The 27,185-nt window shown below is 43.9% G+C and overlaps 1 protein-coding gene across 5 annotated transcripts in view; it reads left to right on the forward strand.

Annotated features, from left to right (window-relative positions):
* The first annotated feature begins 506 nt into the window (after positions 1-506).
* Positions 507-27,185, forward strand: part of PTPRJ (protein tyrosine phosphatase receptor type J) — a 219,120-nt gene continuing 192,441 nt past the window's right edge. For 2 of the 5 annotated variants that reach the window (XM_077453482.1, XM_077453483.1), the window contains exon 1: positions 511-889. In XM_077453482.1, the coding sequence (XP_077309608.1) occupies positions 830-889 (60 nt within the window). In that variant the 5' untranslated portion in view covers positions 511-829. Of the gene's footprint in view, positions 890-27,185 lie in introns of all 5 variants that reach the window. The other 3 variants (XM_077453484.1, XM_077453486.1, XM_077453480.1) reach the window with 2 other exon arrangements.

A 27,185-nucleotide genomic window follows, 5' to 3' on the forward strand; every position in this document is an offset into this window, starting at 1 on the left:
TAGTTTCGTGGACTCAGCAGCTTCATCAGGAAAATATCTGCGATTTAATTAATACATAATCAAAAACAATGCATCTAATCACATACAGATAAAGACATTAAGCGATATATGAATTAGACAGTATACAGTTATTATACAGGGACAGATACAAGACCGAAAAATCCATCATTTTCAGGAAATCAGAGATGTTTTCGTTGACAAGTCTGTCCAGGGATCATCGTTGGGTGGCTTGTTTTTTTGGGCAGATGCAATTCTGATCCATCTATGGTCAGATTTGGAACTAAAACAACCCCCATGGCGGAGCGTACATTGTACAGACCCAACAAGGCGCTCTCTGACAGCCCACTTCCTCCTCTGGTTTGTTCCTTTTTTTTTTTTTTTAGGACAGTGATCCAGATTCTCAGCTTTCTAACCAAATTATAGTGGAATGCAGGAGGGAGGGCAGAGAGGAGTGGAGAGCCCTGACTTCCTCACAGTCATGGTGGGAAAGGAATGTAAAGCCCAGCAGCCCCTCCATCCATCCATCCATCCATCCCGCCTGGTGATAATGAATGAAGCAATGTGACCCTTTCCTCCCCTCCACACCCTCCATGAGCACACACTGCTGACTCCCAGGAGGGAAGGTGTTAAGGCGAAGCAGGGACTCCTGACACTACAAGTTTGCTCCTCCCAGAAGTTGTGTTTTCCCTACAACATCTCACATTACTATCAAGGCATGAAAGTGAGGAGAGGAGAGTACAGGCTGCTGGCTGGGTGACACTGGGACTGTGTGTGCTGGGCCATGACCTGGGGGTCCTCTACAGCCTGACTGGATAGAAGAGAGCTGGAGATGGGGAGTGTGCCTCCTGTGCTGCTGCTCCTGCTGGTCACTGGACTGCTCCTGGGAAAGGTAAGACCCTCAACTGACTAACTGACATTCTCACAGGTCATGTGACCGGCTGACACCCCCACTGACATCTGTGGGTATACAGGGGGAGAGGTGTGATGTCATCTCAGCTGTTGTAGCTGGCTGGAGTTCAACGATTGACTCCAAACGTCTAATAGTTTGAAAAAATGTAGAAATAAACTTTACAAAGATTTTTCATAAACTGCTGCAGTGTGAGCAAAAAACGATCGATCGTTTCCAGCGCTGTCACCGACATTGATCCATCCGCTTTGTGTTAACGCTTTTCTTTCTTTCTTTCTCTCTCTTTCCTTCTTTTTCTTTTTTTCTTTCTTTGGGTTTCTGGGGCTGTCACCCAGATCGATCAATCAATCGATCAATCTATTCACTTCACTTCACTTCCTTCCTTTCTTTCTTTCTCTTTTTTTCTTTCTTTTGGTTTCTGGCGCTGTCACCCAGATCGATCAATCAATCTATTCACTTCACTTTCTTTTTTTTTCTTTCTTTCTTTCTCTTTCTTTCTTTTTTTCTCTCTCCCTCTTTCTTTTTCTCTCTCTCTCTCTTCCTTTCTTTCTTTCTCTTTCTTTCTCCTTCTTTCTCTTTTTTTCTTTCTTTTGCTTTCTGGCGCTGTCACCCAGATCGATCAATCAATCTATTCAATTCACTTTCTTTTTTCTTTCTTTCTTTCTTTTCCGCTCTCTCTCTTTCTGTCTTTCTTTCTTTCTTATTCTCTCTCCCTCTTTCTTTCTTTCTTTCTCTCTCTTTCCTTCTTTCTCTTTTTTTCTTTCTTTTGGTTTCTGGCACTGTCACCCAGATCGATCAATCAATTTATCATTCAATCTATTCACTTCACTTTCTTTTTTTTTTTCTTTCTTTAGATCTATCTGTCCATCTATTCATTTATTCTTTCATTCTTTCTCAAATCTATTTATTTGTCCGTCCAGTGACTCAGAATCTTTCTTTCCCCTGCTACCAGGACCAGGGGGTTCTGATATAAAGGGAACTCTGTTGGGGACCCCGATGTAAGGAGGGAATGTGATTTAAGGGGGGTTCTGATGTAAGGGGGGACTCTTATGTAAGGGTGGACCCTGATGGGGGACCCTGAAGTAAGGGGGATGCTAATGGGAACCCTGATGTCAGAGCAGGCCCTGATGGGGACCTTGATGTCACAGCAGGCCCTGATGGGGACCCTGATGTCAGAGCAGGCCCTGATCAGGACCCTGATGTGAGGGGGACTCTAATGGGGACCCTGATGTCAGAGCAGGCCCTGATGGGGACCCTGATGTAAGGGGGACTCTGATGGTGATCCTGATGTGAGGGGGCTCTAATGGGGACCCTAATGTCAGAGTAGCCCCTGATGGGGACTTTGATGTGAGGGGGACTCTAATGGGGACCCTGATGTCAGAGCAGCCCCTGATGGGGACCCTGATGTGAGGGGGACTCTAATGGGGACCCTTATGTCAGAGCAGGCCCTGATGTGTTTTATACCTCCACTGGGATAAATTCTACTTTTTTCTTTCCTTTCCTTTTTTTTGTTTCTTTTCTTTTTATTTTCTTTTTTTATTTTGTTTTCTTTTGCTTTCTTCCCTTTGATTTTCTTTCCTTTTTTTTCCTTCTCTTTTTCTTTCCTGTCCTTTCTTTTTCTTTCTTCTCTTTGATTTTCTTTCCTTTCTTTTTTCTTTTCTTCTTTCTTTCCTTTTTTTCTTTTCTTTCCTTTTTTTCTTTCTTTTCTTTGATTTTCTTTCCTTTCATTTCTTCTTTCTTTCTCCCCTTTCCTTTCTTTGCTTTCACTCATCTATATGGTGTCACCTGAGCAGTTTTGTCACAGCAATTTGTAGCAGGTATAGAATGACTCTCCATGCGTTGTTGCGGTCAGTGAAAGGTCCGCGGCGCGGGGATTACAGCGTTTTGTAGCCCTTTATTGCAGCATTTACAATCTACCTACAGGATCCTTCACTGGATCCTCTTGTCACCCAATGCAGCTGCTGCTTTGTCTATATACAGACAGTATAAGGCCACATTAGCACTCCTGCCTTGCAGCGCTGGGGTCCTCAGTTTGAATCCAGGTCAGGAGACTACAACTCTTTTCCAAACAATCGATCTATGATTGTACCCAAAACTGGTAAAATAGTTCCTTTTGTCCCCAGAGTTATAATGACTTTGCAGGCTTAGGTGCTTGTTCAGGCCATCCCTGATTGGTCACCGAAACCGACCTCAGAGCCCCCTGTGATGCTTTGTTGTATACATAACAATGGAGGCTTAAGAAGTAAGCCATTGTACAAGGATTAGCTGTCCGTGGAGCGAGTGCGGGTGTGTGCTGACATTATTGTGCAGCAACACACAAGGAAATAACTGAGTAATACCAGTAATTCTGTTTATGTCATTATCGGGTTGTATATTCTGTATGTATGGGTATGCGATACCTTTTCAATTCATTGATTGATTCACATGTTGGGAAAAAAATTCTACAAACGATCGGGACAAGTTAAATCAAAATGTATACATCGATAATACATCAATAGTATCATAAATAAAGAAATAAATAAAAATAATAACTAAATAACGGGTGTTAAAATGCACAACGTGACATGCATTGGGGGGAATTTACTAAAACCAAAGAATGTTGACTCTAGTGCAGTTGTGCATGGTAGCCAATCGGATTCACTAGCAGTGGCCCACCAGCCACCCCTGCTTCCCCCAGCCACCCAACCTCCCCCCCATCACTCAATTGATCAATCGCCGATCCGCTCACTCATCATGCCCCTCGCTAGCCCCGCACTTACCCCATCCAGGTCACGGCTTTGGTGGCTTCCCCTCCTGCGTCTCCTTCCGAGTCCTGTTGGTTGCTTCTCCTCCCGGCCAATCAGAACTTAGGACTCGCAGGCCAATAGTGTCTTCTGACTCCTGGCCGATTAGGTCTCAGGACCGGCTTCCTGATAGGCCAGGAGGTGAAGCAGGAAGACATTAAGGGGTTGTAAAGGTATGTGTACATCCTATGCATTAACCCCCCTAGCGGTAATCCCGAGTCTGGCTCGGGTTGGGATTTTACTAACAGGAGCGGTAACCCCGAGCCAGACTCGGGATCGCATCGCTGGATACAGGGAGGACACAGGGAGAGTTACTTACCTTGTCCCCTGTATCCAGCGATTTCCTCCGCGCTGTCTGAGCGAGCCGTCCTCCACTCCATTCACAGTGCAAAATGCCGCCGAGCTCCGTTCCTTGCAACGTTAGGGCGCACGGGAGCAGAGAACGGCGGCAAATTCAAAAAAGTAAAAAGACACAAAACACACACAGCACTGTAATCTTACAGATTAATTACAGCACTGTATTAAAAAATGACACACCCCCTTTGTCCCTAGTGGTCTGTGCAGTGCCCTGCATGCACTTTTATATTATAAATACTGTTTTTTCTGCCTGAAAATTGGAGATTGTCCATAGCAACCAGAAAGTGTCCCTTTTTCAGTGTTTTAGGATTTGATTACATTATTGAATAATTTTTATTATTATTTATTATATTATAAACTTTATTATACCCGGGATGTCTGCTAGACTCTGGTTTGAGCAGATTTAAAGCCCCATACACTCTATCAGTATTTCTGCTGAGTTTTTCCATCAGATTTACCAAAACCATATAATATGAGGTCAAACCTTAGAAGTTTCAATTTGTATGCAATCAGGCAGGCCCTTCCAATACATGGTTTTGGTAAACCTGAAGGAAAAACATAGCAGAAAAACTAATAGTGTGTATGGGGCTTAAGAGAGTTATTCCTAAGAATTACAGGACTACAATATAAAAATTTCCATGCAAAATAATTGTACCGCTTTCAGCACCTAAAACCAGACTGAATCATACCGCCAGGGAGGTTAAAGGATCACTAAAGGTAATGTTTTTTTTTTAAAATAACAAACATGTTATACTTACCTCCACTGTGCAGCTCGTTTTGCACAGAGTGGCCCCGAACCTGCTCTTCTGGGGTCCCTCGGCTGCTTTCTCGGCTCCCTCCCGCAAGGACTCAACACCTTCATGCAAGCTCCCTCGCATGGTGTGGAGTGCTTGTGGGCGCGCTCCTGTGATACAGCCGGTGGCCATAGCCGCTCACTGTATCACTCTTCCCCCCCCAGCGCGCCACATCATTGGACGTGATTGACAGCAGCGCAAGCCAATGGCTGTGCTGCTTTCAATCCATCCACTGTAACCAATCAACGGCCAGGCTGAGCGGCGAAGAGGATGTCGAGGGTGAGCGCGGGACTTTCGAGGGGTCAGGTAAGTAAAATGAGGGGGCTGGGGGGGCCGATATTGTTGGATGTTTTTTCACCTTAATGCATAGGATGCATTAAGGAGAAAAAACACAAGCCTTTACAACCCCTTTAAGGGGAAAAAACACCTGACAGTCACCGCCCCCCCCCCCCAGCCCCCATTTTACTTACCTGAACCCCTTCATTCAGTCGGCAGGGACACGCTGGCTCCTTCTCCATGGGCTCCCGGCTCTTGATTGGATAGATTGATAGCAGCGCAGCCATTGGCTCCCGCTGCTGTCAATCAGATCCAATGACGTGGGCTCCGGGGGGCGGGCCGAGTCCTGCATTCTGTGTCTATAGACACAAATCCTGGACTCGGGAGCGCACCCTCAAGGTAACCCCCTCGGGAGAGCGCTTCTCTGAGGGGGTTATCAGATGTGGGGAGGAGCCGAGAAAGCCACTGGGGGACCCCAGAAGACGAGAATTGGGGCCACTCTGTGCAAAACGAGCTGCACAGTGGAGGTAAGTATAACATGTTTGTTATTTAACCTCCCTGGCGGTATGATTATGTCAGATTTTTGCGTCTCAAAGAGGTACAATTATTTTGCATAGACATTTGGCATTTTATATTGTAGGCCTGTAATTCTTAGTAATAACACACTTAACTCTGTCCAAACAAGAGTCTAGTAGACATCCCGAGTATGATAAAGTTTGAAACACAAAATCATAAATTATAATATAATAAATAACTATAAATAATTATTAAAAATTAATTTGTAGAATTTTTTTAACTTTTTTGATTTTTAAGGGTAAACGTTTGTCTTCATTCCACGAGCGGGCGCAATTTTGAAGCATAAACATGACGGGGTATCAATTTATTCGGCGTAACATTATCTTTCACAATATAAAAAAAAATTGGGCTAACTTTACTGTTGTCTTATTTTTTTTATTAAAAAAATGTGTTTTTTTTTCCAAAAAAAGAGCGCTCGTAAGACCGCTGTGCAAATACGGTGTGAAAAAAAGTATTTCAAAGACCGTCATTTTATTCTCTAGGGTGTTAGAAAAAATATATATATAATGTTTGGGAGTTCTAAGTAATTTTCTAGCGAAAAAAAAAATGTTTTAAACATGTAAACACCAAAATCTCAAAACGAGGCTGGTCCTTAAATGGTTAAAGGTCCGCCGAAAAAAAAAAATATTAAAAGCCAGCAGCTACAAATACTGCAGCTGCTGACTTAATATGTGGACACTTACCTGTCCAGGGAGCCCGCGAGGTCGGCAGCCGAAGCCGATCAGTCCTTCGGCTCTCAGCTGCTGCTGCCACCATCCTTAGTAAGGGAATCAGGAAGTGAAGCCGTGTGGCTTCACTTCCTGGTTCCCTACTGCACATGCGCGATTTGCGGCGCGGTCCTCATTGGTCCCTGCTGTGTTCTGGGACCTGTGTGTCTCCCAGAATACAGAGTGGGGAGGACAGAGTAGGCACCGGAAGTGGCGTAGGTCACAGCAAACGCCGCAGTGATCTATGCCAGGAAGTGGAATCAAATACCTGTATTAGACAGGTCTCCGCTCCTTCCTCCCCCATGAAAGGTGCCAAATGTGACACCGGAGGGGGGGGGGGGGGTGGGGAGGATTCCAAAAAGTGGAAGTTCCATTTTTGGGTGGAACTCTTTAAGCTTTCAACCCCCAATATGTTATAATACAAGATGATGCACTTGAAGAGGAAGTTAACCCTAAATTTTTTTTTTTTTTTATATAAACCCTGCAAGGCAAAGGCATAATGAGCTAGTATGCATAGCATACTAGCTCATTATGAATAACTTACCTGAGATCAAAGCCCCTGAAGCGGTCCTCGATCTTCATCTCCGATGCTACCATGTATCCTGGAGTGACTTTCCGGCCTCGCGGTTAAGGAGATATTTTACAAAAAAAGGGCACCACTGTCTCCTGCGCATGTGTAGACAACGGCACAGGCGCACTGGGCGCGCTGCAAGTAAAGGCGAACGTGCCGTCGATGACGGCTCCCGCGAATGCGCCGGAGTGACGTCATCGCGTCTCTGGCCAATCACAGCGCCGGAGCCGTCATTGACGGCATGTTCGCCTTCACTTGCGGCGCGCCCAGTGCGCCTGTGCCGTTGTCTACACATGCGCAGTAGACGGTGGTGCCCTTTTTTTGTAAAATATCTCCTTAACCGTGTAAACCAATGCACATTATTATTTAATGTACTTATATAGCACCGTCAATTTACGCAGTGTTTTACATATACACTATACATTCACATCAGTCCCTACCCTCAATCTAAGGTCCCTAACTCACATTCATATACTAGGGCCAATTTAGGCAGAAGACAATAAACCTACCAGCATGTCTTTGGAGTGCGGGAGGAAACTGGAGTACCCGGAGGAAACCCACTCAGGCACAGGGAGAACATGCAAACTCCAGGCAGGTAGTGTTGTGGTTGGGATTCGAACCAGTGACCCTTCTTACTGCTAAGCAGAGAGTGCTAACCACTACACATCTACATTGTGCTGCTACAAACCTTTATAAAAGGGCATTTCAACCACCAGATACGTATGCTCTGTGCTTTGTGTTGTGCCAAAAAAAAAAGTGGCAAGACCTGTTTATTTTCTTTGTTAAGTTGCGTTTACATAGGACGTTCGTTTTGAATGGGCTGTCTTATGCAATGTGCCTCAACGCACACAAACACTTGCATTGCAATACACTGCCCTGGTGAAGGGGGAACTCAGATGTATTTGCTTAGCAAATGTAAATGGGAACAAGACAATGGACACTGAAGGGCAGCGGGAGACTTTTTTTTTTTTTTTTACAAAAGACTTCCCTGGTTTCACTTTCGGCCGTCAATAGACTCAACAAATGAATTATTATCCACCTCATGCCAAGGTGCCTTGAAACACCTGCTCTGGAGATGTCCTAAAATATTCAGATATTGGCAGCAATTTGTAGACTTGAAGTGATTGTAAAGGCTCGTTTTTTTTTGTTTTATTTTAACCACTTCAGCCCCGGAAGATTTGGCTGCTGAATGACCAGGCCATTTTTTGCGATTCGGCACTGCGTCGCTTTAACTGACAATTGCACGGTCCTGCGGCGCTGTACTCAAACAAAGTTGACGTACTTTTTTTTCCCCCACAAATAGAGCTTTCTTTTGGTGGTATTTGATCACCTCTGCATGTTTTATTTTTTGCGCTATAAACAAAAAAGAACGACAATTTTGAAAATTGTTTTGAAAAAAAAAACAATTTTTTTTTAACTTTTTGCTATAATAAATATCCACAATTTTAAAAAAAATCTATTTTTTTCCTCAGTTTAGGCCGATACGTATTCTTCTACATATTTTTGGTAATAAAAATCACACTAAGCGTATATTGATTGGTGCAAAAGTTATAGCATCTACAAAATAGGGGATAGATTTATAGCATTTTTATTATTTTTTTTATACTAGTAATGACGGCGATCTGCGACTTTTATCAGGACTGCGACATTATGGCGGATACATCGGACACTTTAGACGCTATTTTTGGGACCATTGGCATTTATGCAGCGATCAGTGCTTAAAAATGCACTGATTACTGTAAAAATGTCACTGGCAGGGAAGGGGTTAACACTAGAGGGCGATCAAGGGGTTAAGTGTGTGACCTCTGTGTTCTAACTGAAGGGGGGTGGGACTGTCTAGAGGAGATGACAGATCATTGTTTATACTTTGTATGAACAGACGATCTGTCTCTTCTCCCCTCAGAGAACCGGGATTTGGGTGTTTACACACCCAGATCCCGGTTCTCTGTTCGTCACGAGCGATCGCGGGAGCCCAGCAGTCGCTCTCGCATCGGCAGTCATCACCACCGCTAGGCACTCACATCGGCTCTGGGGGCTTCGCCCCTAGTGGCTACAGAGCGAAGCGATGTTACATAGCGTCGCTTCGCCCAGCTGTGCCAATCTGCCGCAGTAATACTGCTGCGGCTGGTCGGCAAGTGGTTAAATAACACGCATATCATACTTTCCTCCACTGTGCAGCTCGTTTTGCACAGAGTGGCCCCCGAACCTCGTCTTCTGGGGTCCCCCGGGGGCTCCTCTCCACATTAGATAACCCCCTAGGTGAAGCGATCTCCCGTGGGGGGTTTCCTTACGGGCGCGCTCCCGTGTCCATCATTTGCGTCCATAGACAGGAATGCTGGACTCCCATCGCTCACATCATTGGATTTGATTGACAGCAGCGGGAGCCAATGGCTGCAATGCTATCAATCTATCCAATCAAGAGCCGGGACAGAGGAGGACAGCGCGTCACCGCCAACAGAATTACGGGGGTCAGGTAAGTAAAATGGGGGGGTAGGGGGCCGGTCACTGCCAGGTGTTTTTTCACCTTGATGCATAGGATGCAACCCCTTTAAATAGTACGAATTTAGAATATAATCCTTTGACTTGGATATTAATCTACACTCACCGGCCACTTTATTAGGTACACCTTGCTAGTCCCGGGTTAGACCCCCTTTGGCCTTCATTCTTTGTGGCATAGATACAAAAAGGTGTTGGAAACATTCCTCAGAGATTTTGCTCCATAGTGACATGATAACATCACACAGTTGCTGCAGATTTGTTGGCTGCACATCCATGATGCAAATCACCCGTTCCACGACATCCCAAAGGTGCTCTATTGGATGAGATGTGGTGAGTGTGGAGGCCATTGGATGAGATGTGGTGAGTGTGGAGGCCATTGGAGTACAGTGACCTCATTGTCCAGTGGTGAGATGATTGGAGCTTTGTGACATGGTGCATTATCCTGCTGGAAGGAGCCATCAGAAGATGGGGACACTGTAGTCATAAAGGGATGGACATGATCAGCAACAATACTCAGGTAGACCGTGGTGTTTAAACGATGCTCAATTGGTACTAAGGGGCCCAAAGTGTGCCAAGAAAATATCCCCCACACCATTACACCACCACCACCAGCCTGAACCGGTGATACAAGTCAGGATGGATCCATGCTTTCATGTTATTTACACCAAATTCTGACCCGACCATCTGAATGTCACAGCTGAAAAGGAGACTCATCAGACCAGGCAACGTTTTTCCAATCCTCTATTGTCTAATTTTGGTGATCCTGTGCAAATTGTAGCCTCAGTTTCCTTGTTCTTAGCTGACAGAAGTGGCACCCGGTGTGGTCTTCTGCTGCTGCAGCCCATCTGCTTCAAGGTTGCATGTGTTGTGCATTCAAAGATGGTATTCTGCATACCTTGGGTATAACGAGTGGTTATTTGGGTTACTGTTGCCTTTCTATCATCTGGAACCAGTCTGCCCATTCTCCTCTGACCTCAGATATCAACAATACATTTTCGTCCAACTGCCGCTCACTGGATATTTTCTCTTTTTCGGACCATTCTCTGTAAACCCCAAGAGATGGCTGTGTGTGAAACCCAAGTAGATCAGCAGGTTTTTTAACTACTCAGACCAGCCTGTCTGGCACCAACAACCATGCCTTGTTCATTGTCACTTAAATCCCATTTCTTCCCCATTCTGATGCCCAGTTTGAACGTCAGCAAGTCGCCTTCACCACGTCTAGATCCCCAAATACATTGAGCCATATGATTGACTGATTAGCAATTTGTGTTACCGAGCAATTGAATGGGTGTACCTAATAAAGTGTCCAGTGAGTGTTTATTTCGAGTCGCATGTGGATGACCATTATATGACTACAACTATTGGCAGACTCCTTTTCTTAGCCAGAAAGCTTGTAGCACAAAACGACTCTCACCCTCTCCTCCCCCTAGATCTGCCTTTCTCTACGTTTTTTTCTTCAGAGTCCAAAAAGAACCCATAAAATACATTTTAGGTCTTGGAAAACCCTTACTGAAAGCAATTCATCAGCGGTCGATGCTAAATGCTCCTTACATTGGTGGTCAGTTGGAAGAATGCACCAGTCATAGATGGTTTGAATCTCGGCCTGTTCAGCTGGGACCAGCCAAGATTCATTTTGTGTATGGACAGGCTGACTGTACCCAGGTCAGTCCATCGATCGACTTGGGTATAACCAACATGTTGGATTTTTGCATGCCATTATTGCCTCTAGCAATAATCACTGTGTTATCCTAAAAGGGACGGATCTCCGCTGGGAGAACACAATGGCTCCGCGGGAGGCATTTCCCCATCAACACTGACTCTGTTGATGGGGTAATCAAGGGATTTTCTTTTCTGAAATTAATGACACATCTATGGCTTGCTTTATTTACATTGATGGTCAGTGGGAAGAATGCCCCTTACATTGGTGGCCATTGGGAAGAATGCCCCTTACATTGGTGGCCATTGGGAAGAATGCCCCTTACATTGGTGGCCATTGGGAAGAATGCCCCTTAGATTGGTGGCCATTGGGAAGAATGCCACTTACATTGGTGGCCATTGGGAAGAATGCTTCTTACATTGGTGGCCATTGGGAAGAATGCCCCTTACATTGGTGGCCAATGAGAAGAATGCTCCTTACAATGTTGGTCAATGGGAAGAATGCTTCTTATGCCACGTACACACAAGTGGATTTTCCGTCGAAAAAATCTTGGATGGTTTTTCCGACAGAATTCCACTCAAGCTTGGCTTGCACACACACAGTCACACAAAAGTTCGCTGAACTTTCGACCGTCAAGAATGCGGTGACGTACAACACTACGACGGGCCTAGAAAATGAAGTTCAATGCTTCCAAGCATGTGTCGAATTGTTTCCAAGCATGCGTAGGAATTTTTATGCTTCAGAATTTCTGTCCGACAGAAAAATTGAGACCCTGCTCTCAATCTTTTGCTGGCGGGAATTCAGCCAGCAAAAGTTCGATGGAGCGTACACATGGTCGCATTTTCCGACCAAAAGCTCTCATCTGACTTTTGCTGACTGAACAGTGGTGGTCAGTGGAAAAAAATGTCCCCTACCTTGCTGGTCAGTGTGAAGAATGCTCCCTGCATTGGTGGTCAGTGTGAAGAATGCTCCATGCATTGGTGGTCAGTGTGAAGAATGCTCCCTGCATTGGTGGTCAGTGGGAAAAATGCTCCCTGCATTGGTGGTCAGTGGGAAGAATGCTCCCTGCATTGGTGGTCAGTGTGAAGAATGCTCCCTGCATTGGTGGTCAGTGTGAAGAATGCTCCCTGCATTGGTAGTCAGTGGGAAAAATGCTCCCTGCATTGGTGGTCAGTGGGAAGAATGCTCCCTGCATTGGTGGTCAGTGGGAAAAATGCTCCCTGCATTGGTGGTCAGTGGGAAGAATGCTCCATGCATTGGTGGTCAGTGTGAAGAATTCTCCCTGCATTGGTGGTCAGTGGGAAGAATGCTCCCTGCATTGGTGGTCAGTGGGAAGAATGCTCCCTGCATTGGTGGTCAGTGGGAAGAATGCTCCCTGCATTGCTGGTCAGTGGGAAGAATGCTCCCTGCATTGGTGGTCAGTGGGAAGAATGCTCCCTGCATTGGTGGTCAGTGTGAAGAATGCTCCCTGCATTGGTGGTCAGTGTGAAGAATGCTCCCTGCATTGGTGGTCAGTGGGAAGAATGCTCCCTGCATTGGTGGTCAGTGGGAAGAATGTTCCCTGCATTGGTGGTCAGTGGGAAGAATGCTCCTTACATTGCTGGTCAAAGGGTGAATATGCCTTACAGTGGTGGTCAGTTGGAAGAATGCAACCCTTGGTCAGAATGCCCTCCAAACATCTAAAAAGAAACATTGGTTTGATGCTGCTGGTTCTGGCAGGTGGGGTTGGCCCTGAAACCATGTAGGCACCATCAAAAGAACAGCTCAAGGAACCCCTAGGAACCCCTAGAAACCTCATGAGAAACTCTGGGGGCAAAGAACCCTAGCTCGGAATGGCTGCAATATATCAATAAGGAAGTACAATCTAAAATTAGAAAGCAAAAAAACATCCACATCAGCAGAGAGAATGCTCCAGGAAATTTGAAAAACAAAGTACGTATTTAGAAAATAATCCTATGACATGCATATTGATCTATGTTGAGTTGCATGTGGATGATCATTATATGACTACAGCTATTGTCAGAGTCCTTTTCTGAGCCAGAAAGCTTGTAGCACAAAATGACTCCCACCCTCTCCTCCCCCTATATAGTTACATATTAGATAAGGTTGAAAAAAGACACAAGTCCATCAAGTCCAACCTATGTGTGTGATTATATGTCAGTATTACATTGTATATCCCTGTATGTTGTGGTCGCTCAGGTGCTTATCTAATAGATTCTTGAAACTATCAGTGGCCCCCGCTGAGACCACTGCCTGTGGAGATGAATTCCACATCCTCGCCGATCTTACAGTAAAGAACCCTCTATGTAGTTTAAGGTTAAACCTCTTTTCTTCTAATTTTAATGAGTGGCCACGTGTCTTATTAGCCCTTGTACACACGGTCGGACATTCTGACAACCAAATCCGTTGGATTTTGTCCGACGGATTTTGTCCGATGGATTTTGTCCGATGGATTTTGTCCGAAACTGTTGCATACACACGGTCGGACAAAGTTGTCGGAAAATCCGATTGTACGTAACGTGATGACGTTATTTCGTTATGACGGCACTACGTTCAGGCTAGTAGCCAATAGCTTTGGTCTAGGAATTTGATCTGAGCATGCGTGGCACTTTGTCCGTCGGAGTAGGCTACACATGATCGGAGTATGTCTGATCGGAGCATTTTGTCGGAAAATTTTACGGACGAGTTGGAAAACTTGGTCCGTCGGATACTCCAACGGAAACAGTCCGATGGAGACCACACACAGTCGGATTATCCGACAAAACGGTCCGATAGGACACATTCCGTCTGAATCTCCGACCGTGTGTACAAGGGCTTAAACTCCCTTCTGCGAAAAAGTTTTATCCGTATTGTGGGGTCACCAGTACTGTATTTGTATATTGAAATCATATCCCCTCTCAAGCATCTCTTCTCCAGAGAGAATAAGTTCAGTGCTCGCAACCTTTCCTCATAACTAATATCCTCCAGACCTTTTATTAGATTTGTTGCCCTTCTTTGTAGTCGCTCCATTTCCAGTACATCCTTCCTGAGGACTGGTGCCCAGAACTGGACAGCATACTCCAGGTGCGGCCGGACCAGAGTCTTGTAGAGCGGGAGAATTATTGTTTTATCTCTGGAGTTGATCACCTTTTTAATGCCAATATTCTGTTTGCTTTGTTAGCAGTAGCTTGGCATCACTAAGCCTATCATCTACTAGGACCCCCAGGTCCTTTTCCATCCTAGATTCCCCCAGAGGTTCTCCCCCCAGTGTATAGATTGCATTCATATTTCTGCCACCCAAATGCATTATTTTACATTTTTCTACATTAAACCTCATTTGCCATGTAGTTGCCCACCTCATTAATTTGTTCAGATCTTTTTTCAAGGTTTCCACATCCTGCGGAGAAGTTATTGCCCTGCGTAGCCTTAGTATCAAATACAGAGATTGGACTGTTTATCCCATCCCCATCCTCCAGATCGTTTATGAACAATGTAAATAGGATTGGTCCCAGCACAGAACCCTGGGGGACCCCACTACCCACCCCTGACCATTCCGAGTACTCCCCATTTATCACCACCCTCTGAACTCGCCCGTGTAGCCAGTTTTCAATCCATGTACTCACCCTATGGTACATGCCAACGGACCTTACTTTGTACAGTAAACATTTATGGGGAACTGTGTCAAATGCTTGTGCAAAATCCATATACACCACGTCTACGGGCCTTACTTTATCTAGATGGCAACTCCCCTCCTCATAGAAGGTTAATAGATTGGTTTGGCAAGAAAGATTCTTCATGAATCCATGCTGATTACTGCTAATGATACCGTTCTCATTACTAAAATCTTCTATATAGTCCCTTATCAGTCTTTCTTTACCTTTTTTCCCCCCAGAAGAACCCATAAAATAAATTTTAGGTCTTGATAAACCCTTAACGAAACCAACTCATTGAGGGGTCAATGGAAATATATTGGTGGTCAATGGGAAGAATATTCCTTACATTGGAGTTCTATAGGTAGAATGCTCCTTACATTGGTGGTCAATGCGAAAATGCCCCTTGCATTGGTGGTCCATGAGAAGCATGCTCTTTACATTGGTGGTCAGTGTGAAGAATGTACCTTACATTGGTGGCCATTGGGAAGAATGTTCCTTACAATGTTGGTCAGTGGGAAGAATGCTCCTTAAATTGGTCGTCAGTGGGAAAAATGCCCCTTACATTGATGGTCAGTGGAAAGAATGTTTCTTACATTGGAGGTCAGTGGGATGTTCCTTGCAATGTTGGTCAGTGAGAAGAATATTCCTCACATTGGTGGTCAGCGGCAAGAATGCTCCCTGCACTGGTTTTCAATGGGAAGAATGTCCCTTACAGTGGTGGCCAGTTGGATGAATGCCCCTTACATTGGTGGTCAGTGGGAAGAATGCTCCCTGCACTGGTGTCTAGTGGGAAGAATGATCCTTGCAATGTTGGTCAATGGAAAGAATGTCCCTTACAGTGGTGGCCAGTTGGAAGAATGTCCCTTACATTGGTGGTCAGTTGAAAGAATGCAGGCTTTGGTCAGAATGTCCAAAAAAAAGGACCATCAAAAGGAAGACCACGGCTCAATGAACCCATAGAAAGTTCTTGAGAAAATCTACGGTTCAAAAAGTATGGCTGCGGTATGTGAACGAGGAAGTCAAGTTTAACAATAGATTGCAAAAAACATACATAACATACCAGCAATGGGATTGCCCCAAGAAATGTGAAAAAATGTGGTCAGGGTGGTAGCACATGCTTGACGTAAAGGCAGACGTAATATTCTACATAGGATACAATACAACATCAACTGGTGGCTGCATGCAAATGTAAAGTTGTCGCGTATTGTGGTATATGTGAGTTTGGGAGAACAGAGCTATATTGCTGTGTTATTGTAACAAATGACCGCACAATTGAGGTTGGGTTTTAGTTCTTTAGTCCAGATTTTAGAGCCATTGGCAGGTCTTTTACCTTTATAAAGTTTAAACATTCAGTTTCAGCATAGCTCTACTGGGATCCTCAAAACCAATGCTGCTGTACTCCGTGGATCTTTATGCTGTTTATATGGTGGATTTAGTATGATTTTCTTCTTCTTGCATGGCTCTTTGTGAATTACCCCTGGTACCCAAGGGCAATAGTGATTATTTGGGAAAATATTTGGACCATCTTTCCTCCTCCAGAATGAGCCAGGCTGGAGTGTCTGTCCAGGTTTCTATATGGATGAGGAGGGCTCCAGACTGGCAAAAAAGGATCAAAGAAAAAAAGACAGGTAACAATGGTAAAATAAGAAAGTCTGTTACCTTATCAACATATTTCAGGGGTTATAGGGCCCTTTCATAAGGTACAATCCAACACATTTCAAAGGTTATATGACCCCTCCATCGGGTATAATCCAACAAATTTCAGGGATTATAGGGTCCCTTAATCAGGTACAAATCCAACACATTTCACTGGTTATACGGTCCCTGTATCAGGTAACAGTCCAACACATTTCAGGGGTTATAGGGTCTCTTCATCGGGTAACAATCCAACACATTTCAGGGTTAATAGGATACCTGTATCAGGTAACAATCCAAAACATATCAGGGGGTCATAGGGTCTCTTTATCAGGTACAATCCAACACATTTAGGAGTTATAGGGTCCCTTCATCAGGTAACAATCCAATACATTTCAGGGGTTATTGGGTCCCTTCATCAGGTAACAATCCAACACATTTCATTATTAATAAGGTCCCTTCATCCCATACAATCCAACACATTTCAGGGGTTATAGGGCCCTTTCATAAGGTACAAATCCAACACATTTCACTGGTTATAGGGTCCCTGTATCAGGTAACAGTACAACACATTTCAGGGGTTAATAGGATCCCTGTATCAGGTACAATCCAACACATTTAGGAGTTATAGGGTCCCTTCATCAGGTAACAATCCAAGACATTTCAGGGGTTATAGGGTCCCTTTCATCAGGTAACAATCCAATACAATTCATCATTAATAAGGTCCCTTCATCACATACAATCCAACACATTTCAGGGGTTATATGGTCCCTTCATCGCATAACAATCCAACACATTTGGGGGGTTATTAAGGTCCCTTCATCTCATACAATCCAAAACATTTCAGGGGTTATATGGTCCCTCCATCAGGTCACAATACAACACATTTGAGGGTTACTAGGGTCCCTTCATTAAGTAACAATCCAACACATTTCAGGGGTTATAGGGTCTCTATCAGATAACAGTCCAACCCATTTCAGGGTTAATAGGTACAATCCAACAAATTTTAGGGGTTATAGTGTCCCTTCATTAGGCGTGTTAAGAGTGATCTTCTTAAGGGCATGTAAAGATATGCAGCAGCCCTTGCCTCCTCTCTGAAAAACAGTCGGCGGTAGATCACTTTTCAAAGAACGGTTGACGGGGGTTGGAAGGTGATATGTTGCCTCCTCACGCCTCTTTCTTTGCTAAATAGCCTGCACCACCAGGCTTCAACTGGGTTTATTGCATGCGGCTGCAGAGCGGTGAAGTGCAACATGTCGCCCACCTATTACGATTAAGCCCAATTGGGATAAACCGTGTCGGTGAGGTGTGACCACAGGTGAGGACTCAGTATCAGGATTAGTATCTTGATCGTGATCAGAACTATACTAGTGTCCCCAAAAATGCGTTGTTAGCAGAATCAGCCCCCGTGATCACTGCCAGCACTTGCAACATGTAACATACATTTTCGCCTAAATTCATGAAGACATTTTTAACCTTTAATCGAGAGAGCTTAAAATGATCCAGCCAAGGCTGACAGGTATTAAAAATTTTTGCGTGTGAGTCAATAACCACCCAACCTTACCGCCCAAGGTAGGTCATATGACGTCATGGAATTTGTGTGGGGATATCTGAATGATAGGTGCAGCAACAAGCATCATCCAGATATAATCTTTTTCAGCTGGCATTTCTGTGCACCATAAGAACAATCATAGTGGCAGTTCAGCCGCTTCATCGCCCTCCGGTATTTCTCCCGGCTCACCCCTGTGATCGTCGAGCCGGAGGACGAATCAGTCGCCGCTGGAAGTTTACCATAGAGATTTCTGGTGACCAGATGGTCCCATCGTCTCTATGACCCTCAGAGGCCTGGGTGCGTAACGTTATGACATCACGTCCCCACTGGCAGAAGCAAACAAAGCCGAGGACGCGTCTGGAAAGGCCGAGAGAGTTTACTTTTTATTTTTTATCTCAGCCTTTCCAGCCTGAAGGAGAGATGTGGGGGTCTTATTGACCCCATATCTTTCCATAAAGAGGACCTGTCACGCACTATTCCTATTACAAGGGATGTTTACATTATTTGTAATAGGAATAAAAGTGATAAAAACATTTTTTTAAAGAGAAAGTGTAAAAATAAAAAAAATAAAAGCAAAATAATGAATAAAAAAGAAATAAATTTCAAGCGCCCCTGTCCCCGCCTGTTTATGCATAGCAGCGAACGCATACGTAAGTCGCGCCAACATATGTACACGGCGTTCAAATCACACATGTGAGGTATCACTGCGTTTGTTAGAGCAAAAGCAAAAATTCTAGCTCAGGACCTCCTCTGTAACTCTAAACATGTAACCTGTAAACATTTTTAAAGTGTTGCCTATGGAGATTTTTAATTATCGAAGTTTTGGCGGCATTCCACGAGTGTGTGCAATTTTAAAGAGTGACATGTTAGGTACCGTATCTATTTACTCGGCGCAACATCATCTTTCACATTATACAAAACAATTGGGCTAACTTTACTGTTTTTTGTTTTGTTTTTTAATTCATGAATAAAAAAAAAAAAAAGTGTTTGAAACATCGCTGTGCAAAAATACCACGCAACATAAAAAGTTGCAACAACTGCCATTTTATTCCCTAGGGTCCCTAGGAGGTCCCTGCTAAAACAACATTTATAATGTTTGGGAGTTCTATAACAGTAATGTTCTTTAAAAAAATAAAATGATGATTTTTACATGTAGGAGCGAAGTGCCAGAATTGGCCTGGATGGGAAGTGGTTAACAACCTTGGTGAGCTTGTCATTTATGAGTGCACCTTGTATCTGATTTTTACCCTCATTAAAGCTAAGCATCAAGGTTTTCTACGCACTCGCTATTGTTTGTTTAGTAGCCATAAAATTTGTTTCCCCTGACCCGTGACGCAACATGTAGGGAGGAGCCGATAGCATCATGCCTTACTGAATGTGTGCCATATTTTGAGTGATCAGGACCTATAGTTTTTTGTACTGTGGTGCACCAGATATGCACATTTTAATGTGAGTGTTATTTTAACAATTGTAATAAAAAATTGGTGGAAAACAGAAAGCACTATGATGGTTTATCTTCTTTGGAGCCTGGAATGAAAAGATTTCCTTAACGGGGGACAAGAATGGATGTAGATTGAAATCCTTGGAGGTTGCCAAGTGGGAGACGAGGCATGGCTTTCCAACCCTAATTAAAGGGGAAAGTGTGTTTACCTAAAATGTATTTGGATCATATATAGAAGAAGCTGAGAGCATCTGTATGTCGGTGACAGGAATTGCACAGTGTATGGAGCTTTTAAAGACGATTGTATGAGAAGATATCACAGCAACTTATTAATCAGTCACTGGAAAGAAGGTGATAATAAGGACATGGATCATGAACATTGGTGCACTGATTATATCTATTGAAGGACTTACATTAATTATTTTATTATTCAGTTTTTTTGATTCTATTGCATAATTTTTGTTTGAGTACAACACGAGTTGCAAACAATGTGGATACTGTGCAGCACTGCTACATTATTATAATATAGGTTATTAGTGTGGACTCCCAATGAGTGATACTTGGTATCAGCTGATATAGGAGCGCGTCCCATGGATTTTTGCACAAGTTAACATAAAGTATCATATTGACCATCACTTACACTCGGATCCATAGCCTCCTAATCTTAGGACTGGGCCACCAAATATGCTTCATATCACCAAGGTCTCAGCGGCACCGAACCCAAGCTGGTGGATATGTTGGGAGGCATGTTCAGGGCTTTTTTTCAGGGGGGGAACGCAGTTCTGACACCACCAATACTGAATATACTGTACATAATGACAAAGGTGCTGGCTGCTGAGGGATCTATTGTCACTGGGGGGATTTATTGTTGCAGGGGTGTCTATTGTTGCTGGTGAGGGATCTATGGGGGGGGGGGGTGTCTTGTGTTTCTGGGGGGTCAGTGGTTGTTGGGAAGGATCTTCTGTGTCTGATCTTGCTGGTTGCTGGAAGTTCTATTGATGTTGGATGCTGGGAAATCTAATGCTGATCTGGGTCTATTAGTTCTGGGAGGATATATTGTCATGGGGGGGGGGGGGGTGTATTGTTTCTAGCTGCAGGAGATCTATTTAACTGCTTTTCTTGTTATCATTAACACATTTTATACAAATTACTGAGCACTCAAAAATGATACCTGGGGTGCTATGGTGCTTGAAGGTGCGTAGGGGGTGAAACTAAGGGATAGTAGTTGAAAGTGGGTAGGGGGTGGAACCAAGTGATAGTATTTGAAGGTGGGTAGAGGGTGCAACTAAGGAATAGTTCTTGAAGGTGAGTAGAGGGTGGAACCAAGGGATAGTGCTTGAAGGTGGGTAGGGGGTGGAACCAAGGGATAGTGCTTGAAGGTGGGTAGAAGGTGGAACCAATGGATAGTTTTTGAGGGTGGGTAGGGGGTGGAACCAAGTAATAGTGCTTGAAGGTGGGTAGGGGGTGGAACCAAGGGACAGTGCTTGAAGGTGGGTAGAGGGTAGAAGCAAGGGATAGTGCTTGAAGTTGGGTAGGGTGTGGAACCAACGGATAGTATTTGAAGGTGGGTAGGGGGTTGGACCGAGGAATAGTGCTTGAAGGTGGGAAGGGGGTGGAACCAAGGGACAGTGCTTGAAGGTGGGTATAAGGTGGAACCAAGGGATAGTTTTTGAGGGTAGGTAAGGGGTGGAACCAAGTAATAGTGCTTGAAAGTGGGTAGGGGGTGGAACCAAGGCACAGTGCTTGAAACTGGGTAGGGGGTGGAACCAAGGGATAGTGCTTGAAGGTGGGTAGAGGGTGGAACCAAGGGATAGTTTTTGAAGGTGGGTAGGGGGTGGAACCAAGTAATAGTGCTTGAAGGTGGGTAGGGGGTGGAACCAAGGGACAGTGCTTGAAACTGGGTAGGGGTGGAACCAAGGGATAGCACTTGAAGGTGGGTAGGGGGTGGAACCAAGGGATAGTGCTTGAAGTTGGGTAGAGGGTGGGACCAAGGGACAGTGCTTGAAGGTGGGTAGGGGGTGGAACCAAGGGATAATGCTTGAAGGTGGGTAAGGGGTGGAACCAAGGGATAGTGCTTGAAGATGAGTAGGGGGTGGAACCAAGGGACAGTGCTTGAAGTTGGGTAGGGTGTGGAACCAACGGATAGTATTTGAAGGTGGGTAGGGGGTTGGACCGAGGAATAGTGCTTGAAGGTGGGTAGAAGGTGGAACCAGGCCCTGAAACTCGCTCATCGATGTCTTTATGGACCTTGCTTTGTGCACTGGTCCAAATCATTTGGTGGAGGGGGGGTTATGGTGTGGGGTTGTTCTTCAGGGCCTTGGTCCCTTAGTTCCAGTGAAAGGAACTCTTAAAGCGTCAGCATACCAAGACATTTTGGACAACTTTGTGGGAACAGTTTGGGGATGGCCCCTTCCTGTTCCAATATGACTGCGCACCAGTGCACAAAACAAGGTCCGTAAAGATAAGGATGAGTGAGTTTGGGGTGGAGGAACTTGACTTGCCTGCACAGAGTCCTGAACTCAATCCGATAGAACACCTTTGGGATGAATTAGAGCGGGGCCTTCTCATCCAACATCAGTGCCTGACCCTACAAATGCACTTCTGGAAGAATGGTCAAAAATTCCCATAGACACATTCCTAAACCTTGTGGACGGCCTTCCCAGAAGAGTTGAAGCTGTTATAGCTGAAAAGGGCGGGCCAACTCAATATTGAACCCTACGGACTAAGACTGGGATGCCATTAAAGTTAATGTGCGTGTAAAGGCAGGCGTCCCAATACTTTCGGTAATATAGTGTATGATCTGAAGTGTAAAGATGCATTTCTGGGTGTGGAGTCCTGATGAATGTATCATCACTGCATATGAGGAAATTGTAAATTAAATAAGTATATAAACAAATTCCAAATGAAATGGAGTAATATAATGAGTGAATGAATGAATAAATTCATTAAGGCAAAATTAATTATGTGTGAATTAGAATAAAATGAATTAGAAAAAAATCATAGTTTCTCAATCGGATTGGAATCTCCTGGATCAGGCTGCAGTCATCTCCGGTCTATAACTGGCTTTACACAGTTTCCCATGCAGGCAGTGATCACGGTAACGCACACGTGTTGGTGTGAATGGGTCCCCAGTCTTTCACGGTAAACTGAATTGCGTACGTGTGAACCAATCACATTGGAAAGATTAGGATTTCCCCATGACATGCATTTTTATGCAGCAAAATGCAAGCGTTTTGCTGCATCAGAACAGACAAGCGATTTGTGGGTCATAGACCATGCCATGTTTTTTTTTGTTTGTTTGTTTTTTTGTACAATATTATACTTGTTTTTATAAATGTTTCATTTTTTGTTGCAACTTAGTGCTGCTGATCTCCTGCATCCTCATCACAAGCACATCCTGTCTGCATGAGGTTAAAGTAGGTAAACTATAGGCAAAACTTGTCCTGTTTACCATTATCACCAAAAGTGGAAGAAAAAGAAAATCCCACATTTTGGGCTGTCACCAGAATAGAGGGGAAATCTCCAATGGGGACAGTTAATTCTGGTGACAACCAGGGATTCTCTCACTTTGGATTGATTTCCTCTTACTTCCTGTTTTGGCTATGGGACAGGAAGTGAAGGGAAATCTCTTCTATGGGGCACAGATGGTTAAAAAAAACAAAAAAAAACTGACAGGGGTTATAACCCGCCTTCATTCTATCATAAATGGAAAAAAAGTTAAACTTTAAGTAATAGTTGCATGACATTTCTCTGGGCATGCTTCCTAATGACCACAGTGGACCATCCTGTGTAATATGTATTGGCTCCATTGAAAACCTGTGTGACAGAGTGACAACATAGGAGTACAATTGGAGGACGGGGACAGAGCGTTGTCACCCTTAAAGGGTTAGTTCACCTTTACATAAGAAATGTAAAGGTGAACTAACTCCAGACACTCTCCCCATCCCTGTTGCGGTTGAGTTCCCGACTATAGTCTCTTTACAGGACTGAGCTCCTATGATTCCTATGCGTTACTATGGTCCCTATGACTGCCCATGAGTTCCAGTGATTTCCTATGATTCCTATGAGTTTATTTGGTTCCTTTTCTTTTTAAAATAATTTATTGAGAATGATACAATACAAGTCAATAATACAAGTTTTAACATTGTAACTTGAATAAAGGAACTTCTCAGTTGTTAATTTGGAATAACAATAGTACAGTTACTGTACAGAGAGTAATATGGGAAGCTTTTATCAGTAAATAGATGTGAAGAATATAATCATAACAATTACTATGAGTTATTATGGTTCCCATGAGTTCTTATGGGTTCCTATGTTTGTGAGTTTCTATGGTTCCTATAAGTTCCTATAGTTTTTATGAGTTACTTTGGTTCCCAATAGGTTACTATGGTCCCTATGCATTCCTATAAGTTTCTTCGGTTTATATAAGTTTTTATGAGTTCATATGGTTTCAATAAGTTCCTTTGGGTTTTTATGGGTTCCTATGCTTCCCTTGGAGTTATGTGAGTTAATATGGTTCCCATGAGTTCCTATAGGTTCCTATGAGTTCCTATGGTTCCTATTAGTTCCTATGGTTCTTATAAGTTACTATGGCTCTTATGGGTTCCTATGGTTTCTATGGCTCCTATGAATTCCTATGAGTTCTTTTGAGTTCCTATGGGTCCATTTGGTTCCCATGAGTTGCTATGGCTCTTATGAGTTTCCTATGGTTCCTATGAATTCTTATGAGTTGCTCTGGTTCCTATGCGTTTCTATGGTTCCTTTGAGTTTCTATGGTTCTTATGAGCTCCTGTGGTTCCTATGAGTTCTTATGAGTTACTCTGGTTCCTATGAGTTTCTATGGTTCCGTTGAGTTTCTATGGTTGTCATAAGTTACTATGGTTCATATGCGTTCCTATGGTTTCTATGGCTCCTATGAATTCCTATGAGTTCCTTATGAGTTCCTATAAGTCCCTTTGGTTCTCATGAGTTGCTATGGCTCTTATGAGTTTCCTATGGTTCCTATAAATTCTTATGAGTTTCTATGGTTCCGTTGAGTTTCTATGGTCCCTATTAGTTCCTATGGTTCTTATAAGTTACTATGGTTTCTATGGCTCCTATGAATTCCTATGAGTTCCTATGTGTCATTTTGGTTCTCATGAGTTGCTATGGCTCGTATGAGTTTCCTATGGTTCCTATGAATTCTTATGAGTTACTATGGTTCCTTTGAGTTTCTATGGTTCCTATGAGTTCTTATTAGTTACTCTGGTTCCTATGAGTTTCTATGGTTCCTATGAGTTCTTATTAGTTACTCTGGTTCCTATGAGTTTCTATGGTTCCTTTGAGGTTCTATGATTCCTATGAGTTCTTATGAGTTCCTCTGGTTCCTATGAGTTCCTGTGGTTCCTGTTGAGTTTCTATAATTCTAGCCCTGTAGGCACAAAATATACAAAGCACTTTAGCTGTGGACTGTAAACTTGGCAATAACTTGAGGTGAGACTCTACAACCTGTAATATATCCGATACTCTCAGAAGCCAGCTAATTTTGTTTATTAGAGACATCGGGGGTTATTTTTCGAAAGGCAAATCCACTTTGACCTACAAGTGCAAACTACAAGTGCAAAGTGCACTTGAAATTGCACTGAAAGTGCATTTGGAAGTGCAGTTGCTGTAGATCCGAGGGGGACATGCAAGGAAAATAAAAAAACAGCATTTTAGCTGGCACATGATTGGATGATAAAATCAGCAGAGCTTCCCCTCATTTCAGGTCTACCCCTCAGATTTACAGCGACTGCACTTCCAAGTGCTCTTTCAGTGCAATTTTAAGGGCACTTTGCACTTGTAGTTTGCGCTTGTAGTGCAAAGTGGATTTGCCTTTCGTAAATAACCCCCATAGTCATCTCTTATACACTCAGAAAGGAATTATCTACAGATTGATTGGTTGCTGATCCTCTTCATATCAGAGTTGCTGTCTCCATAGCTTGGCTGCCATGTTACACATTATAGATTTAAACTTTGACAAAAAACAAAAAACAAAAAAAAACCTGGAAGCTGATTGGTTTCTATGCAGAGCTGCACCAGATTTTGCACTTTCCGGTTTTAGTAAATCAACCCCACTGTGTGTTATCAGCCAAATACTAAGGTGTCCAGACACCCTCCCCATCCCTGTCACAGTTGCTTTAGCGGTCCCGGGATTCTAAATCCCCGCTCTTCCCTGTCTTCTCAGTCAGTGCTTCCAGGATGGACTCAATGGATTCTGATTGGTCAGCGCCTTCATATTGATCAGTTTGAACTAATCAAAATCCATCTGGTCCATTCAAACTGCACGCCAGCACAGTGCGTCCTCTACTGACTCCAGCTTGGCTTAGTAGTGGCCGTTCCAAGGCGATCAAAGTCTGTGCATGCGCATGGCTAAAGAAGGATACTGAGAACTGCACACATGCAGAGTTGAATGGCCCGCAGCAAGCGTTTTTTTAAATTTTTGTAATAGGAAATCCTTCACCATTTCCAACAGAAGGATGTATGGTATGTTCTATTCATTGGATCTACAACTGTATTGGGGAGATTTTCTGAAAATCTTCCTGAAAAGGCGAATGTGATCTGAATGTATTTAGTGACCAGGGGCTTTGCTAGGTTTACAAAAGATCCGGGGTTAGAGCTCATAGCAGCGTAGTAAAGAAAGTCATACGCTTGGGTGGGCATACACATGTATATTGTGTATATGTGTGTGTGTATGTATATCCGCAGAAAGCCCCCCTTACATTAGGGTCCCCAGAGAGCCCCCATTTACATCAGGGTTCCCAGAGAGCCCTTTTACATTAGGGTCCCCAGAGAGCCTCCCCCTTAAATCAGGGTCCCGGAGAGCCTCCCCCTTAAATCAGAGTCCCTGGAGAAACTCCCCCTTAAATCAGGGTCCCCAGAGAGCTTCCCCCCCTGCATCAGGGTCCCCAGAGAGCTTCCCCCTGCATCAGGGTCCCCAGAGAGCTTCCCCCGGCATCAGGGTCCCCAGAGAGCCTCCGTCTTAAATCAGGGCCCCAGAGAGCCTCCCCCCTGCATCAGGGTCCCCAGAGAGCTCCTCAGTTACATCAGGGTCCCCAGAGAGCTCCTCAGTTACATCAGGGTCCCCAGAGAGCCTCCCCTCCCCTTGGGGGCCCCTGCAGAGACTCACGGCTATGGGCCCCAGAATCGTGACTACAGCCCCAAAAGCCACCCCCTAGCGACGCCACCGTTAGTGACTCTCATATTTTTAATTAATGAAACGCGTGGGATAATCCTAATGATTTGAAGTTCCCTTTTTTTCTTATTCAATTGACAAGTTCCTTCTACATGATTAGTGATTCAGCATTATATAAGGAACTTCCCACCAAAAAGAGGAAACGTGTCATTGAGTAAGGAGAATGATCTGTAAATATTTGGCTTTGTGATCTACAATTGTACAGAGATATCAATAGTTCGAAATGTACGGGTGGATTTAGATGTGTGTCTAAATCTTCCCTTTCTGAAGCCCAGTCTGCTTTTGGATCGCACTTCAGAGGCTACTTACAGGCAATGAGGAAGTGATGTGACATCTTCTCACTGCTTGTTTTATCACATTGTAGATAACAAACACGCCACAATTGTGTGCATTGCACGCCATTACTGGGCATTTACACTACTTCCCTGTTCGATATTGCCTTGGAATTTACCCAGCAATAACTTGAGGTGAACCTCTACAAACTCTGATATAACCGATACATTACAACTACACACTTAATTAAGTTGTGTACAATAAGGGTAATTATTATGTGAAACATTACTTATTTAGAGGAAGGGAATGTTT

The sequence above is a fragment of the Lithobates pipiens genome, unplaced genomic scaffold (genome assembly GCF_037356315.1).
Source record: "Lithobates pipiens isolate NorthernLeopardFrog02 unplaced genomic scaffold, aLitPip1_a1.2 Scaffold_24, whole genome shotgun sequence".
Taxonomy (NCBI): domain Eukaryota; kingdom Metazoa; phylum Chordata; class Amphibia; order Anura; family Ranidae; genus Lithobates; species Lithobates pipiens.